This window comes from Jaculus jaculus, chromosome 21 (assembly GCF_020740685.1).
Source record: "Jaculus jaculus isolate mJacJac1 chromosome 21, mJacJac1.mat.Y.cur, whole genome shotgun sequence".
Classification (NCBI taxonomy): domain Eukaryota; kingdom Metazoa; phylum Chordata; class Mammalia; order Rodentia; family Dipodidae; genus Jaculus; species Jaculus jaculus.
The window spans coordinates 13,187,325-13,205,420 of NC_059122.1; the positions used below are offsets into that span (position 1 = coordinate 13,187,325).

Consider the following 18,096-nt stretch of genomic DNA (forward strand, 5'->3'; position numbering starts at 1 on the left):
GTGAAGCCCAGGTAAGCCTGGGCTAGAATGAGATCCCCCCCCCCCCCCCCGAAAAAAAAGTGGCATGGTAGTGGCCACAGGACTGGATTCTGTTCATTAGCTTTGGGCACTCTTACCCACTCCACTCCATGCAGAAATTTCCATGCTAACAGAAGGCCTGCAGGTCTCTAGATGCCCTGCCCCCTACTGACCTGCCTGGTCCTCCCTCCCAAACTGAAGCGAGGCCCAGTGCCACCTCATGGAAGCCATCATGAATTAAGGAATCACAAAAGGAAGGAGGTGTGGCTGGAGAGCAGTTACTGGCCTACCGGAAACTTTAGTTTCGCATGTTTCAAGAGAGGGTGACCTCGGGTAAGACCAGCTAGCAGTCACAGGCTTACAGCGGCTCAACGGTACACAGCGTGGAGGACCTGACACAGGGGACAATGATCAAAACATCACTCCAAGCACAGCTTCAGTGGTCTGCCTGAGCGCCTTCTGTCACGGGTCTAGTAATGAACTCCAGGGTCAGAGGTGAGAACTCAGGACTCCGTGTATCTGGGCTGATTGTAACCCAAACCCAGACCTTCTGGAGGCGCAGCTCAGGAACCTGAGGGGAGTCCCTGCAGCCAGGGGCGTGGATTAGAAGACCCTGGACCCCCGCCAAGGGGTCTGACCTTCCTCAGTGGTGCTGGGGGCCCTTCCTTCCGGTAAACAGCAGGAAGGAGCTCCAGCCCCCACACCAGGGTCATCCCTCCCTCCTTCCCTCACAAAGACAAAATGCACTCAGCAGGAGTCTGGCACTGTCTCAATCAAAGCTTTGAATGTGTTGTCCTCAGCCTAGAACAACACCCTCCCAGCTAGCTTATTATTCAGATCATGGGCTCTCCCGGAAGGAAGCCTCCCTGACCACCAATGGAAGCCTCCCCCACCGCCCGCCCCGGTCCTTTCAGGGTCTGGCGGCCTGTTATATACCATCTTCATAAACAGAGCCAGAGCTTTCGGGATGGGTTCCCCAAAAGAGAAGGGGAAGGAGCACTCGCTACGGGCTGCCTTTCTGCCCCCCAGCAGGCCCCTTGGGCCCATGCTGAACTACCTCCACTGTTTACCTCGGTTCACACTCAAAATCGGACACATTAGAGCAGTCTGCCACCGCTCAGGTGAAAGCACTAGCCCCCCCCCCCCAGGTCATGCCAGGTTCAGCTGTCCTCACTGGAACCCATCCTGCCCTTCACCCAGGAACTGAAGTTCTGTCTATGCCTTAGTAGCCAGCCTTGAGTATGCTTCCCAGCAGCCAGGAAATAACTTTTTTGCAAGGCTATAGCAGCAAAGGATGATGGGAATAAAAGCAAATGAACTAAGGAAGGAGATCAGCGGAGCAGGAGAAAGGGGACTTCAGGAGGGCGCTGAGAACCTACAAGTGCATCGCTGGTCCAGCTCCTAGGCAGCCCTCCCAGAACCAAGAAGCCACCCAGGCGGGAAGGACAGGGCTCAGGTGGTGGCTGCTGGTGGGACATGCTGGGAACCATTAGGGAGACTGGAGGGCACCACTCACCAACCCAACAGCTTGAGGCTCCAGCCTCAGGAGCCTGATCAGGAACTCAAGTCCCCAGGACGGGCTGGGTGTGGTAGCTCATGCTTGCAATACTAGCACTAGGGAGGATGAGACAAGAGGGTTATTGTGGGTTTGAAACCAGAACACAATGAGTTCCAGGCCAGGTTTGGGCTACAAAAATGAGACCCTATGTCCAAAAACAAATAAATAAAAATTTCGGGACACTCATAACAGCCTTACACTTAGCCCAGAAACAATTAACTGGGGGCAGTTTTGAGGAGGAACAAAAGCGGGGGACATCACAGCCTAGACAAGCAAGGCAAAATCCACTTGCAGAGACGGCCACATCCGTATCACAGCTCCTTGATGCCCAGAAAGAAAATGGGGGAGAAACGTGACAAGGCCTCAGCTAAAGCAACTCTCTCTGTTTTCAGCCTCTTGGGACTCCGGGGAAACTCAATCCTTATCTGCAAAGGGACTGAGCCAACCCCAGGGTGGGCACTAGGAAAGGCTTGGCCCAAAGCCAGTCGCCACCAGGGAGCCAGAATCAGGGAGACTTCCTCAACTGGTGCCCCCGGAGGACCAACTTGACCAGGCACCAGCCAAGGTCTAGTCATGTGATCAGGGACAAGTCATGCTCCTCCCTAGCCCCAGCTTCCTGTTCTGGACCACAGAGAAAGCTCAGGAGGACCGGGTGGTGATGAGCAATCCATGGGCTCACAGACTAACCAAGCACACACCTGACGTGGTAGGCAAGTCCTGGGTCCTGTCTTTAACGCAACTTTATACATTCGCTCCCACGATCATTTACCTTCGAGGAGGGGCTCACAGATGGCAGGCTTTGTGAGCCAGCTCGTCTGGAAAGCCATGGCTTGTGACAGTGGTTGTAGGTTTTTTGTTTTACTACGCTGATGCCCCCCTAGGTTGTGGAGCCAAAGGGCTGAACAGACACACAGGACTCAGATCATGTCCACTGAGACACCTCCAGGGAGGGAATGTGAGGCGGGGATGGGCAAGGGCCACCCATATGGAGAACAAGCAGCTGGAGGTAGGTGTCCCAAGCTACCCACGCAAACTCCCACCGGCTGGCCCGCCTCTGAGCAGTTGGCGGATTTGGGGATGAAGTGTGGGAAGAGGAAACCTCCTTCTTTGAAACCCAAGCGAAGAACTTGCTGGGGGGGGGGGGACGACACAGGACATCTTGGCATATCCCTTCTGGTCACACTAGTTTTTCCTGACCTGCCTTGACATTCCCACACACACACTCCCACCCCATCAGCCTATCCCAAAGGCCCAGATTCCCTCTGGCTCTCTCCAAAGCTCCAATCTTACATTCAGCCTTACCTGATCAACAACCCCACCGGTGCCGCGGAGGTAGCTCCCCCCAAAACAGCGCCCTGACCTCGGGTGACCCCACCACAAACATCCCAGGGATCTCCCTCCCATCCGCCCCCACCCGAACTTAGCTCCACCTCCCACCCACCGGGCACCACTTTCCAAACAGCTTCTCCTTTACCGCCCCCCGGGGCCTCTGTAACCTGACCCACCCACCTCCTCCTCCTCCTCCTCCCATCCCACCGCCCGCCCCCCACGGCGGGCACCGCGTACCTGCAAACCCCGTGCCCTCCCCTCCCCCCGGGCAGCCAGGACTCGCAGCTCTCCCCCTCCTCCCCCACTCGGCCTGCCCAGAGCCCGGCTCCTCCCCTCCCCTCCCCCCCGATCCGGTCTCCCGGGAGGAGGTGGGGGACAGAAGCAATCTCACTTTTCGGCCCCCCCCCCCAACTTCCCCGGCACCTGTTTCGGCCTACGCTTCCTTGGTTAACGGGAGGGGGGGGATCCAGGCCCGATCCCACGGTGGTAGGTGGTGATGGGGTGGGATCCCCCCCAACCCCCTCCCGGCCTCGGGCTGCACGCAGCGGGCCCGCTCGCGGAGGCCGGGCCTTAACCCCCCCACCTCCACCTCCAACCACCTCCCCCCCAACAACTCGTCCGAGCCAGGGCTCCTCCTCTGCCCAGGCCTTCCTCGGCTCTCCTCCCCACCCCCCAAGCGTCGGCCGGAACCGCCGATGCCCTCCCTCGGGCCGCCCCGGAGGGAAGGGAAGCGAGGCCGGAACTGAGGCCTCGGGGCGGGCCGGCTCACCTGCGCCGTGGCCGCGTTCCTGGGGGAGGGGGCTCTCGGCGAGCTCCGCACTTGCAGCTGGGGCCTAGGGCCCCCCCACGGGGCGCGAACCCCCCTCCCCCGAACCCCCCCGAGCCCGGAGCTCTCCGGCCTCCCGCCTCCGACGCCTCCCGGGGCTTCAGCAGCAGCAGCGGTGGCCGCGGCGGCCATTCATTGTGGGCCAGGCCGCCCCAGTCGAGCGCCGAGAGAGTAGATCGGGTACGCTGACGCTCCCCTCCCCCCCCCTCACACACCCCCGCCGACGGCGGCCCCGGCGCGGGAACGTAACGAGGCTGGCCACGCCCACGCGCTGCCTGCCGCAGGCCACGCCCCCGGCCCTCAGGTATGGTTAGATGAGTGCCGAGCGCGCCGCTCGGCTCCTTGCAGGTCCCTCCTCTCCCCGCGGCGGCTGCGGAGGCGTACCTTCTTCACTTGTGCAGAATGGCTAGTGCAAATTCGAATCCCGGCCCCGCCATCTCCTAGTTGTGCGACTGCAGGATGAGTCTTCTCGGGCTGTACCTTCCTGTTAGAAAAAAAAAAACAAAAACAAAAAGAGGTGGTGCACGCCTTTAATCCCAGCCCTCGGAAGAGGTAGGAGAATCGCCGTGAGTTCGAGGCCAGCCTGAGCCTACATAGTGAATTCCAGGTCAGCCTGCACTAGTGCAAGAGCCTAACTTTAAAAACAAAAAGTAAAATAAAATATGAGAACGATAGGGCCTAGTGGTGAAGGCGGCTTGCCTGCAAAGCCTAAGGACCCAGGTTCGACTCTTTAGGACCCAACATAAAGCCCGACGCATAGGATGGCGCATGTATCTGGAGTTCCTCTCCTGTGTCTGGAGGCCCTGGCGAGCCCATTTACACACTCTATCTCCCTCTTTCTCTCAAATAAATAAATATGAGAGCAATAATGACTAGTCGGGTGTGGTGGCGCACGCCTTTAATCCCAGCACTTGGGAGGCAGAGGTGGGAGGATCGCCATGAGTTGGAGGCCACCCTGAGACTGCAGAGTGGTTTCCTACTTAGTCTGGACTAGAGTGAGACCCTACCTCGAAAAACCACACACACACACACACACACAGAGAATAATAATAATAAGAGCTGGAGAGGTGGCTTAGCGGTTAAGCGCTTGCCTGTGAAGCATAAGGACCCTGGTTTGAGGCTTGATTCCCCAGGACCCACGTTAGCCAGATGCACAAGGGGGCGCATGCATCTGGAGTTCGTATGCAGTGGCTGAAGGCCATGGTGCGCCCATTCTCTCTGCCTCTTTCTCTCTGTCACTCTCAAATAAATAAATAAAAGTAATAATAATAATAGTAAACTTAGGCTCAAAAAGTAGCAATAGCACTCGGGAGACAGAGGGAAGAGGATCACAGTGAATTCAAGGCCATTCTGAGACTACATAGTGAATTCCAGGTCTGCCTGGGCTACAGCGAGATTCTACCAGGGAAGACCAAAATAAAACAAAAAGTAAAAAAAAAAAAAAAAAAAAGTAACAAGAAGGACTGTAAGTCACCCTACCACGCAAGCCTGAGGACCAGAGTTCAGATTCCCAGAAACCACGTAAATGTCAGGTGTGGTGGTCAGCGCCGAATCCCAGCGCTGGGGAGGTGAAGACAGAATTCCTAAGACTCAGTGGCTAGGACTTTTTGACATTGACCACTGTCCTGCACATGCGAGAATAGAAAGAAGCAGAGATGTCTAGGTTTTTTTTTTTTTTTTTTTTTTTTTTTTTTTTTTTTTGATGTAGGGTTTTGCTCTAGCTCAGGCTGACCTGGAATTCACTATGTAGTGTTAGGGTGGCCTCAAACTCATAGCAATCCTCCTACCTCTGCCTTGCGAGTGCTGGATTAAAGGTGTGCACCACCACACCTGGCTCTTTTTTTATTTTTATTCATTTACGTGAGAGCAACAGACATACAGGCAGATAGAGAGAGAATGGGCGCGCCAGGGCCTCCAGCCATTGCAAACGAACTCCAGACGCATGTGCCCCCTTGTGCATCTGGCTTATGTGGGTCCTGGGGAATTGAGCCTCAAACTGAGGTCCTTAGGCTTCACAGGCAAGCGCTCAACCACTAAGCCATCTCTCCAGCCCCTTTTTTCTTTCTTTCTTTCTTTCTTTCTTTTCTTTTCTTTCTTTCTTTTTTTTTTTGATGTCTAGGATTTTTTACATGAGTCCAGGTTCTGTTAGCATTTTGCCCGCACTAATTCGGATGATTCTCTCCACAGCTCATAACTAACACAGATTTTTGTCCGCTGTGCAAATTACAGAAACCTGGATGAAGAATAAGTGGCAAGGCTAGCTGGGACCAACTCAGGGACCACCTACACTCTTGTTTTCATACACTAGCTAGAACCCACTGAGGACTAATTATGTGAATAGTTGCTTTGTACATTTTAATTTTTGCTCTTCCTTAGACACTAGAGGAAAGCCTAAATTTTAAATAATTTGCTACAAACATGGGGCTGGAGAGATGGCTTAGTGATTAAATGCTTGCCTGTGAAGCCCAAGGATCCTGGTTCTAAGGCTCAATTCCTCAGTACCCACCTAAGCTAGATGCACAAGGCAGTGCATAATACCCGAAATTTGTTTGCAGTGGCTGGAGGCCCTGGCATGCCCATTTTCTCTCACTGTCTCTTTTCTGTCTGTTGCTGTCAAATAAATAAAAATAATTTTAAATAACATGCCATGAACTTGTGGTAGAACTGACATTCAAATCTTCAGAAGGTAAAATAAAGTGTCGGGCTGGGCATGGTGGTGCACACCTTTAATCCCAGCACTTGGGAGGCAGAGATAGGAGGATCGTCATGAGTTTGAGGCCACCCTGAGACTACATAGTGAATTCCAGGTCAGCCTAAGCTAGAGTGAGACCCTATCTTGAAAAATAAAATAAATAAATAAATAAAAGAGTTGGCCTGGCTGGGCATGCTGTTGCACACCTTTGATTCCAGCACTTGAGGCAAGCCGAGAGAGGAGACTTGCACGAAGCCACCCTGAGACTATGTAGTTAATTCCAGGTCAGCTTGGGCTGGAGCTAGACCCTACCAGGAAAAAACAAACAACAACAAAGTGTTGGCCTAGCAGGGCATGGTGGCACACGCCTTTAATCCCAGCACTTGGGAGGCAGCGGTAGGAGGATCACCATGTGTTCAAGGCCAGTTTAGGACTACCGTGAAACCCTACCTCGGGGGGGGGGGGGAATACACACACACACACACACACACACACACACACACACATATGTATATATATATGGCCAGTAAAACCTATTCCAGTTCCTGAGTGGTCTGAAATACTATACACAACACATGACAATACATCATCACAATACGATGGTCACAACATCAATGGGCGTTTTCTTTTATTTACTGGTTTTTGAGGTAAGGTTTCACTGTAGCCTGGGCTGGCCTCGAACTCATGGCGATCCTCCTACCTCTTCCTTCTGAATGCTGGGATTAAAGGCGTCTGACACCATGACAGGACTTAAAATTTTTTTAAATTAATTTGTGTATATATGTGTGTGTGTGTGTGTGTGTGTGTGTGTGAGAGAGAGAGAGAGAGAGAGAGAGAGAGAGAGAGAGAAGAAGAGAAGAGAAGAGAGAATGGGCACGCCAGGGCCTCTAGACACTGCAAACGAAACTCCAGACACATGCACCATATGGTGCGTCTGGCTTTACATGGGTCCTGGAATTCACTATGTAGTCTCAGGGTGGCCTCGAACTCACGCCGATCCTCCTGCCTCTGCCTCCCGAGTGCTGGGATTAAAGGCGTGCACTACCACGTCTAGCTTCTCCCTCTTTTTTTTTCTTTTTTGAGCTACAATGTACACCGATGCTGCGTCCCTTTCCAGAAGTAGGATAGATCAACTTAAAAAATAAAAATAAAAAACCGCTAGACCAGCCCACATGGATCGCGCTTCCACGCCTCAGTGAATTTTGATCCTGGTCGCTCTCCGTGAATAGCGTCCCTGTGATTGGCCAGGCCTGGTCACGTGATATGCCCTCCTCTTCCCCCCCCAACCTCCACGGCCAACATGGCGGCGCCCAAGTCGTAACAAGTGCATGGAGACTGCTCCGGAGAGAAGAGAGACATTAGGAGGTGCCGGGAGGGATCTGGACCGCAGGGGCGGGGGGTGTATGGGGGAAGGTGTCCACTCGAGGGCTTCCGGTCAGGAGAAGGCCAGCGTGTTTCGTAAAGCTCGGGGGGGCGGGGGCTTTCTTGTAGTGCCTGCTTCGTAGGTGTGCAGGCCGTACACCCCCGCCACCCCGCCGGCCCCGGAATGCCACTCTCCAGGCCGCCCCCGTCCCCGTCCCCTCACCTGGCATCGGGATGCGGATGTCCCCCGCGCTGACCGCCGCCCGGCTCAGCCTGTCCCTCCGCCGCGCCCGCGGCCTCTGCGCAGCGCGCCGGATGGAGCTGGAGTCGTCCGCGATGGAGAACGGCGCGGGGCCCCGCGGAGACGAGCGCCCGCCAGCGGCCGGGGACTACACGGTCGCCGAGGGACGGGCCACGATCGTCTTCCCGAGCGCCAACGAGGTCTTCTACAACCCCGTGCAGGAGTTCAACCGGGATCTGACGTGAGCAGTGCTGGGGCGGGGGGTGGGGGTCAACCTGGGGTGGGAGGGGGATCCGGCAAGTGGGGCAATCCAGGGCTGGCTGATCTCTTGCAGGATGACTCTAAAGCGCCAAGTTGTATCCGAGGGGGCTTCAAGGGGTGCCCCGAGGCTTGCATAGAAGGGAAAGGAGGAAACGGAACGGGAGGCAATGCATGATTAGTGGAGAAACTTTCTTTTGAGTGTGTGTGTGGGGTGGGGAGGTTTGGCCTCCCTGTTGTAGTTGCTTTCGGACTCGGGGAGTTACTTTTCTGGAAGTCCATGTGCCTGCTTTGTGTGGGTGCATTTAATGAAAGAACGTGGGAGGGGCTTACAAAGGTCATCCTAACCCTAGTTGAGCAGTTAACACCTCAACTCCTGGGGTTGAGACTTATGAATAATATGGTAGAATTGGGGATTAAAAGCCAGGGGGAAACTAAAAGTATGAGGGTGGGGCAATAACCTTGCCCAAGTCAAAGGGAAGAGCTCTCCCTTGGGCCATTCCGAAGGAACTAGAAGTCTGGGGTGCAAGCTGACCCTCCCTCTCTCCCCAGTTGTGCTGTGATCACCGAGTTTGCTCGCACTCAGCTTGGGGCCAAAGGAATCCAGAGTGAGTGAAGGTCCTGGGCTCTGGTGGGTGGAGGAATCACCAAGCCTGCATCATCCCATCTCCTCCCAGACTCCTGCACACCCTAGACTGTGCTCCTTCCTTTTCGGGGGTTTTAGAAAAAGCTTTTCATGAATCTCTTTCTTTCCTTCTTTCTTTCCTTCCTTCCTTCTTTCTTTCTTTCTTTCTAATTTATTTGAGAGAGAGATGCCAGGTGTGGTGGCACATGCCTTTAATCCTAGCATTTGTGAGGCAGTGTTAGGATCACCGTGAGTTGGAGGTTACCTGAGACTACATAGTGAATTCCTGGTCAGCCTGGGCTTGAGCAAAACCCTACCTCAAAAAATCAAAAGAGAGAGAGAGAGAGAGAGAATGGATGCTCCAGGGCCTCCAGCTACTGCGAACGAACTCCAGCCACATGTGCCACCTTGTGCATCTGGCTTACGTGGGTCCTGGGGAATCGAACTGAGGTCCTTTGGCTTTGCAGGCAAGCGCCATAACAGCTAAGCCACCTCTCCAGCCCCCGTGAGATTTCTTAACGAAGCGTTGATATCCTCTGCTTTGTGCCTGACTGCAGTCGAGGTGCCAGGTGAGAAGGACCTGCAGAAGGTGGTTGTGGATTTGCCGGAGCAGGAAGAGGAAAAGGTCGATCCTAAAGAAGATGAAAGCCTAGCAGTAGGAGAGCCGCCTCGAACAGCCGCAGTGGGCGAGATCTGTGAGGTAGGGCCTGAGCTCAGGAAGTGGTGGCCGGGGAACCTAGTGGGTGATGATGGCAAAGAGCTGGCAGCTCTAGAGAGTGGTTGTGAGAGATTCCCCGGGTCTGGAAGAGGGTGCAGGTGTGTGTGCGCGCGGGTGAAGGTTCGTGCTCACTCCAACAGGAAGGTCTGCGAGTGCTGGAAGGCCTGGCAGCTTCAGGCTTACGCTCCATCCGGTTCGCCCGAGAGGTGCCCGGCCTCCGATCTGTGGTTGCCAACGATGCCTCTGCCCGGGCTGTGGAGCTCATTCGTGATAATGTGAAGTTCAATGGTGTGGCCCATCTTGTGGAGCCCAGCCATGCTGACGCCCGGTAGGTTGTGATTGCTACCTGGAAGGCAAGTGCTCTACCACTAATCTACACCCCCAGCTTGCATTGGTCCTGAGCAGGAAAACTGTCCCAGGGCTGGCTGTAAGGTACACCCTGAAGTCAGATTGCCTGGGGTGAATTCTTGCTCTGCTACTTCCTAGTGTGGCTTGTCCGTCAAAGAATGGGAGTTCTGTATTATAAGGTTATAAGACTCCTTGGGGCTAGAGAGAGAGAGAGTTTAGCAGTTAAAGCACTTGCCTGTAAGGCCTAAGGACCCAGGTTCAATTCCCCAATACCCACGTAAGCCAGGTGTGCAAAGTAGTGCATGAGTCTAGAATGGGTTTGCAGTGGCTACATCCATGGTGTGTCCATTCATTCTCTCTCTCATTAAAAAATAAATAACTAAAAAAGCCGGGCATTGTAGCCCATGCCTTTAGTCCCAGCACTTGGGAGGCAGAGGTAGGAGGAGCACTGTGAGTTCAAGGCCACCCTGAGACTACTTAGCAAATTCCCCATCAGCCTGAGCTGGAGTGAGACCCTACTATGAAAAATTTAAAAAACAAAAAAAAAAAAACAGTTTTTTAAAGACTCCTTTTAAGCCAGGCGTGGTGGTGCACGCCTTTAATCCCAGCACTCGGGAGGCAGAGGCAGGAGGATTGCCATGAGTTCGAGGCCACCCTGAGACTCCATAGTGAATTCCAGGTCAGCCTGGGCTAGAGTGAGACCCTATGTCAAAAAACCAAAATAATAATAATAATAATAAAGACTCCGTTTTTGTTTGTGCCTTTGTTTTGAGGCAGGGTCTCATGTAGCTCAGGCTAACCACCAACTCATGGTGTAGCTGAGGAGTGAGTGTCCTTGAACTCCTGATCCTTCTGCCTCCATCTCCCAGGTACTGGGAGTCTCAGGTGGGCACCACCAGGCTTGTGTAAGGAGGAACGTCATGTGGCGAAATGGCCGCAGGGGTTGGGGCTTAGTCAGGACAGTTTCTGGTACGTGGGAGCCGTCCATCCTCAGCACTGCCCAAAGGAAAAAAGAAGGGGCGAAGGCAAGACTTGAACCTCACCCCCAAGTTCAAGGCCAGCATCCCTGAGGTTTGAGGACCTGGCCCTGTCACCCCTAGGATGCTGATGTACCGCCACCTGAAGGCCTCCGAGCGATTTGATGTCATTGACCTGGACCCGTATGGCAGCCCTGCCCTCTTCCTGGACGCCGCCGTGCAGGCCGTCAGCGAAGGAGGTGAGGCGGGCAGTGCCCGTGAGCAGCGGCGGCCAGCACGAGTCCTCGCCTCACCGCCCGGCCCTCTCCACAGGACTCCTGTGCATCACCTGCACGGACATGGCCGTGCTGGCGGGCAACAGCGGGGAGACGTGCTACAGCAAGTACGGCGCCATGGCCCTCAAGAGCCGGGCCTGCCACGAGATGGTGAGGGCCTTTCCCAGCACGCTTGCTCACATGGGGTCCTGCTGGGCCTCCCTGGGCAGCTGGGCAGGTCTATCCCAGGCTGTGATTGGCAAGCCTTTCCCTCTTCAGTAGGCAAGAGTTGGCATGGGGAGGGTGACACATGTCTTTACCAGCATTCTATGTTGAAATAGCTGTGCGATTTTTGTTTGTTTTCTTTTTTGGGTTTTCTAGGTAGGGTTTCACTCCTCCTCAGGCTGACCTGGAATTCACTATGAACTCTTAGGGTAGACTCAAACTCATGGCCATCCTCCGACCTCTGCCTCCTGAGTGCTGGGATTAAAGGCGTGTGTCACTGTGCCCTGCAACAGCCAGTTTTTGTTTTATTTTGGAAGACTTATGACTTACTTTTATTAGAGAGAGAGGATGGGTGCGTGAGGGCCTCTAGCCACTGCAAACAAACTCCAGACACATGAGTCACCATCTGGCTCATGTGGGTCCTGGGTCCTTAGGCTTCGCAGATGAGTGCCATAACCGTCAAGGCATCTCTCCAGCCCTAACCAGTTTTTGAAGAGACGGGTCTCACTGCGTATTCCAAGGCTGGGATTCTGCTTCTCAAGTGCCGAGGTTACAGTTGTACACCACAGAGTGCTCTCTGTTGCTGAGTCAGAGACCCAGCCACCCTCCTCTCCTCCTCTCTGCCCATCTTTTGAGAGAGAGTCTGCGAGATTGAACTCAAGGTCTTAGCATGGTAGACACTGAGCCACATCCGCCCACTTGATTTTTTGTATATACTATTTGAGGGTAAGAGAAAGAGTTGGCATGACAGGCCCTCCAGCCACTGCAAATGAACACCATACGCACGGGCACCACCTTGTGCATCTGGCTAACTCCAGCCCTCAGTTTTTATTTTTATTATTTTTCATTTTTTTATTTTTTTGGTTTTTCGAGGTTGGGTCTCACTCTGGCCCAGACTGACCTGGAATTCACTATGGAGTCTCAGGGTGACCTTGAACTCACGGCGATCCTCCTACCTTGCCTCCCGTCAATATTTTATTTATTTATTTTTGTTTCAAGAGTTATATTTATTTATTTGAGAGAGAGAGAGAATGGCTGTGCCAGGACCTTCAGCTGTTGCAAAGGAACTCCAGGTGTATGTGTCACCTTGTGCATCTGGCTTTTGTGGGTCCTGGGGAATAGAACCTGGGGCCTTAGGTTTCATAGGCAAGTGCTTAACCGCTAAGCCATCTCTCCAGCCTCCTTCCCCACCTTTTTTTTTTTTCTTTTCACTTTTTTTCTTTTGGTTTTTCAAGGAATTCAGTCTCAGGGTGGCTTTGCACTCACAGTGATCCTCCTACCTCTGAGGTAGGGTTTCACTCTAGCCCAGGCTGACCTGAAATTCACTATTTTTTAAAAATGCTATTTTTTTTTAAGCCAGGTGTGGTGGCACACACCTTTAATCCCAGCATGTAGGAGGATCGGCCGCAAGTTTGGGGCCACCCTGAGACTCCACAGCCTGGGCTAGAACAAGACCCTATCTCGAAAAGCCAAAAACAAACAAACAAATGAGTAAATAACAAGAAGGTTCCTGTCATCTGGTTACTTGGGCAGTGCCAGCCACCTTTTTTTTTTTTTAAGCTTTTTAAAAAAATTATTTATTTATTTATTTGAGAGCGAGAGACAGAGAGAAAGACGGAGAGAGAGAGAATGGGCGCGCCAGGGCTTCCAGCCTCTGCAAACGAACTCCAGACGTGTGCGCCCCCTTGTGCATCTGGCTAACGTGGGACCTGGGGAACCGAGCCTCGAACCGGGGTCCTTAGGCTTCACAGGCAAGCGCTTAACTGCTAAGCCATCTCTCCAGCCCCCAGCCACCTTTTTTTTTAAGGTCAGGCTCCTGGTGAGAAAGCAGCAGCAGTGTCTCCCACTTCCCACCCGCAGAGCTGGGGGCTGGAACTTACTTCCTTAACGCGGGGCATGGTGGCAGCACCCTTAGAGGGGCTTCACACAGGCTTCCTGGGGGGCAGCAGAGAGACATGCTGGCATGACTCTGCAGGTTGGGAAACTGAGGCACAGACCGGTGATGCTGGCTCGCCAGAGGCCACACACTCTTAGGGCTGGGCTCCAAACCTAGGCAGCGTCCCTGGGCTTCGTAGTGCCGCATGTTGCTCCAAAGGGGCACTGTGCCCGGAGGACCGATGCGCCCCCACCCCGCCGCCCCCAGGCGCTGAGGATCGTCCTGCACAGCCTGGACCTGCACGCCAACCGCTACCAGCGCTTCGTGGTGCCGCTGCTCAGCGTCAGCGCCGACTTCTACGTGCGCGTGTTCGTGCGCGTGTGTTCGGGCCAGGCCAAGGTCAAGGCCTCAGCCAGGTGAGCGCGCTTCCATGGGAGCCGGTCTCGCCCTGGGGTACCCGGCAGGGGTCCGGAGGGCCCGTGTGAGGAAAGAGTTGGGGTCTGGTGGCCAGCGAGGACGTCCCACCCACTCCCGGTCCCCACAGCAAACAGGCGCTGGTGTTCCAGTGTGTGGGTTGCGGGACCTTCCACCTGCAGCGCCTTGGCAAAGCAACCGCAGACGCTAGTGGCCGGTGAGCCAGGGGGTGCTGGGGTGGCAGAAGGGCTGGCCCGGTGGGTGTCACCTCTACCGCTCACTGCCCATCTTTGCAGGGTCAAGTTCTCTGCAGCCTGCGGTCCCCCGGTGACCCCCGAGTGTGAGCACTGTGGGCAGAGGCACCAGGTAGGCCCTGGCTGTGGGCAGAGGGTGCGGGGCCCTGGTGGTCCTCGGCTCCCCGGTCATCTGTGCCCCGTGTTGCCGTAGCTTGGCGGCCCCATGTGGGCAGAGCCCATCCATGACCTGGACTTCGTGAGTCGTGTCCTCGAGGCGGTCAGTGCCAACCCCAGCCGCTTCCGCACCTCTCAGCGGATCCAGGGCATGCTCAGCGTCATTACCGAGGTAGGGACTGCGCCCGCGCCCACCCGCCGCTGCTTGTGCCCCTCCCTCTCGCTAGTGCCCCTTGCCATCTGTCCCTCCTTCACAGGAACTGCCAGATGTCCCTCTTTACTACACGCTGGACCAGCTGAGCAGCACCATTCACTGCAACACTCCCCGCCTCTTGCAGTTGAGGTGAGGCCGTCAGAGTCCACCATGTTCTTCGACGAGAGCTCAGGGGCCCGGAAGCCTTCAGAAGGGAGGCGGTTTCCATATTGAAGTGGGTAGGGCATCTTGAGACATAAAATTGTGCCAGCCTAAGCCGGGCGTGGTGGCGCACGCCTTTAGCCCCAGCACTCAGGAGGCAGAGGTAGGAGGATCGCCGTAAGTTCCAGGTCAGCCTGAGCTAGAGTGAAACCTTACCTCGGGGAAAAAAAAAATTGTGCCAGTCCATACCACACAACGGGTGCCCACGCAGGCAGCCGTGGCCAGCCTCCCCTCTGGGCCCTCGGCCTTTCTGCAGGTCGGCCCTCCTCCACGCTGGCTTCCGAGTCTCCCTCTCTCATGCCTGCAAGAATGCGGTGAAGACAGACGCCCCCGCCTCGGCTCTCTGGGACATCATGCGCTGCTGGGTGAGGGCAGGATGGCTCGCTGGGTGAGGGTGAGGGTGGCCCGTGTAGTCCTCAGGCTCAGTGTCCCGTGACCTCTGTCCCCAGGAGAAGGAGTGTCCCGTGAAGCGGGACAGGCTGTCGGAGAGCAGCCCGGCATTCCGCATTCTCAGCGTAGAGCCCAGGTACGTGCGGGGTGGAAGGCGCGCCTGAGCTGCGCCTGCCTGCACTCAACACAGGCTTGAGCCTCGGTGCGGTCCAGACGTGCCCGTCCCTCCCTTCTGTCCTTGCCACCTGCCTCCACTGCTCCTGGAAGATAACCTGTGCCGGCTGAGTGAAGGCATGGAGTGTGGGCCTCTGTTCAGAGCCCTCACGGCTTCTCAGTAGCACCACGGTGGCACTGTGGCCCAGCAGATCTTGCGTGGTCTGCCCCGTCGTCTTCACACACCTTACTCGCTTCCCATTCTCACAGGCCACCTTAGGTACTTTGCCCGGGCTTGTGTCCCTCTGTGGCCCTTCCCTTGCCTGAGCTCTCACTCAGGGAAGTAAGCCTTCGAGCACCGCACCCGTCGCCTTGTCCTTGACCAAAGTCACCAGGCGAGCCGGGCGCGTGGTGGCGCACACCTTCAACCCCAACCCGTGGGAGGCAGAGGTGGGAGGATTGCTGTGAATTCAAGGCCACCCTGGGACTGCATAATGAATGCCGGGCCAGCCTGGGCTCATAAAACCGAAAAAAAGAAAAGAAAAGGTTACCAACTGGCATGTCCTTAATACATTATGTGGTTTTGTGTGTGGGTGTGTGTCTATGTGGTTCTGGGAATGGAACCTAGGAACTTGAGCGTGGTAGGCAAGCTCTGCCACTGAGCTGCCACTCCCATAGCCCTGTTGATGGGTTTTTGGCCGAGGCAGGGCTGGTTCTGTCTCCCTGTAGCTCTGGGTGACCGTGAAACTCCATAGCCCCAGGCTGGCCCCACACTTGTGGCAATCTTCCCTACCTCAGCCTCCTGGCTGGGTGGGCAGCCCCTCAGGGGCACGTCCAGCCCTCTTTGCTCGCTGCCTTCCCTGTGTGACCAGTGGCACAGACCCAGCAGTGTGGTAGTCAAAGGTTCATTGAGCAAACGAAAGAATCCGCAGCCCGCCCGGCACCCTGTGCTGTGCGGGCGGGCCTTGGGATTGTTTGTGTCGCCGCCACCTCCAGCCCCCACCCCATGTGCTCAGGCTGCAGGCCAACTTCACCATCCGTGAAGATGCCAACCCCAGCTCCCGCCAGCGAGGGCTGAAGCGATTCCAGGCCAACCCAGAGGCCAACTGGGGTCCCCGGCCCCGTGCAAGGCCAGGGTGAGTGGGCAGCGTCGTGGAGGCTGGGCTTGTTCAGGGCCAGGCCAGGGCAGAGGCTAGGTGGCATCCCAGCCCTCTCTCCGTCTCTGCCCAGGGGCAAGGCGGCAAGCCGGGACGTGGAGGAGAGGCGCCGGCTCATGCAGAATAAGCGGAAGGAGCCCGAGGACCCGGCCCAGAGGGCCGCTCGCCTCAAAGCCTTTCCCTGCAAAAGGTTCAAGGAGGTGAGGAGCCTCCCGCCTCCCCCACGCCGGGGTGCGAGAGCTCCCCTTCTGGCAAAGGGGTCAGGCCAGGGGGCACGCTGGCCTGGCACGGCTGGAGGAGTGAGCTTTGCGAACAGGAAAGGGGCCCAGCCCGTGCTGCTGAGCACCAGCCTCACCCACCGTCTTGTCTTCCCACCAGGGCACGTGCCAACGAGGGGACCAATGCTGCTATTCGCACAGCCTTGCTGCCCCTGCTGATGCGGCCCTCGCAGAAAACGCCGAGACCCTCAGCCAGACCTGCCCCGGGCCCGGGGCTGCAGCCGGGCCAGGTGTGGACTGAGCTAATAAAGAGAGGTTACTGTCTGCCTGTCGTCATTCCAGTGGCTCTCTTGGGGACTGTCTGTTTACTTTCCTGGGAGACAACTGGGGGTTTGGTGGGTGTTGGATCTGATTTTCTTGGGGGTGGCTTCGCAGTTCCGCGGGTGGCCACAGGATGGCAGCCGCGAGTGCCAGCGCCCGCCCTCCCCGACCGCCGGTGAGCGCGCAGGTGGGCGCACGTGCCAGCCGCCTCCCGGAGTGTCCCCCGCTGAGTCCCCGGTCCGGTCCCGCCGCCTGCTTTCTCTCTGGCTCAGCTCTGCCGCTGGCAGGCGGGCGGGCGCCGAGGCGGAAGCTGGGCCGGAAGCAGGCGCTCCGCATCCGCTCCAGGCCAGGTGTTTCCTGCCCGGCTGCCCCTTGGGCGCACATAGTGAAGACCCTGGTGACTCCCTACGCGGGGAAGCTGCATTCCCCCACGACCAGAAGGTGGTCCCGGGGCACTGTCCCCGCCCTTTCTTGACCCCCGGCTGTGAAAGTGAGCCCGTTCACTGGCCGCTTCCATTACAACCATGCTGTTTCCCCAGGAACGGGGAAGGGAGTAGGGCCATCGTGGACCCCACCCCATTGTGGGGTGGAGGTGGTACTGTGGGTGCTGGCTTGCTGCCGAGCACCTGCCTACAGTGAACAAGACACATCGCACCCCAAAACGTGACTAATGCTGGTGCAGGACCCCTACGGATGAGCCCTATCACTGGATCCCCTCTTGTGAACCTAAAACAGGTTTCCCAGCGTTACCTCCACTCCAGGGCCTCCTCCAGCAAGAAACATTACAGATTGGGACCGTCTCACTGCAGCCCCGAGGCTTGGGATTTGGGGGTTTTTTGAGGAAGGGTTTCTAGCCCAGGTTGACCTGAAATTCACTATGCAGTCTCAGGGTGGCCTCGAAGGGGTCACTCTTCCTACCTCTGCTCTCCAAGTGCCGGGATTAAAAGCCAGCGCGCACGGTTTGGTGGAGGGAGTGCCCAAGGCCCCTGGACATCCAAGGCGATACTCAGAAATATCCTGGGGGCCCCCCACGCCTGGGTGGTGGTGGAGGGGGAAGGGTTGAGCAGGGAGGGAGGGAGTGTAAAAAAGAGGAACCAGGCCGGGTGGGGAGCGGAGGCTGGGGCCCCTGGTGTCACGAGGCTGCAGTGAGCCGGAAAGGGGCCCCCTCCAGCCCCAAGCGCAGACAGGCAGGGAAGGAAGGGAGGGGTTCGAAACCTGATGACCAGACATCAGCCGCTCCTTGCCTCGGTTTCCCTCTGGCCTGCTCTGCGGGTGGGCACTGCGCGAGGGGTCTCTGCAGAGGGTCCTAAA

At 56.2% G+C, this 18,096-nt stretch overlaps 2 protein-coding genes across 2 annotated transcripts in view; one reads left to right on the forward strand and one right to left on the reverse strand.

The window, feature by feature from the left end:
• Nacc1 (nucleus accumbens associated 1) overlaps positions 1-8,051 on the reverse strand; it is a 24,631-nt gene extending 16,580 nt beyond the window's left edge. Inside the window, 2 exon segments of the mRNA XM_004672465.2 lie at positions 4,116-4,215; positions 8,009-8,051. The gene's annotated coding sequence lies outside the window, so the exon portion shown is untranslated.
• Positions 7,724-16,788, forward strand: Trmt1 (tRNA methyltransferase 1). Its single transcript, XM_012952210.2, has 17 exons — positions 7,724-7,788; positions 8,093-8,267; positions 8,837-8,892; positions 9,467-9,609; positions 9,768-9,955; positions 11,076-11,191; positions 11,265-11,377; positions 13,575-13,723; positions 13,852-13,938; positions 14,018-14,087; positions 14,169-14,303; positions 14,389-14,474; positions 14,803-14,911; positions 14,996-15,072; positions 16,106-16,225; positions 16,320-16,446; positions 16,625-16,788. Exons 1-17 carry the CDS (start codon positions 7,752-7,754, stop codon positions 16,763-16,765), a joined length of 1,929 nt encoding a protein of 642 aa, XP_012807664.2. The 5' UTR covers positions 7,724-7,751; the 3' UTR covers positions 16,766-16,788.
• The last annotated feature ends 1,308 nt before the right edge of the window (positions 16,789-18,096 follow it).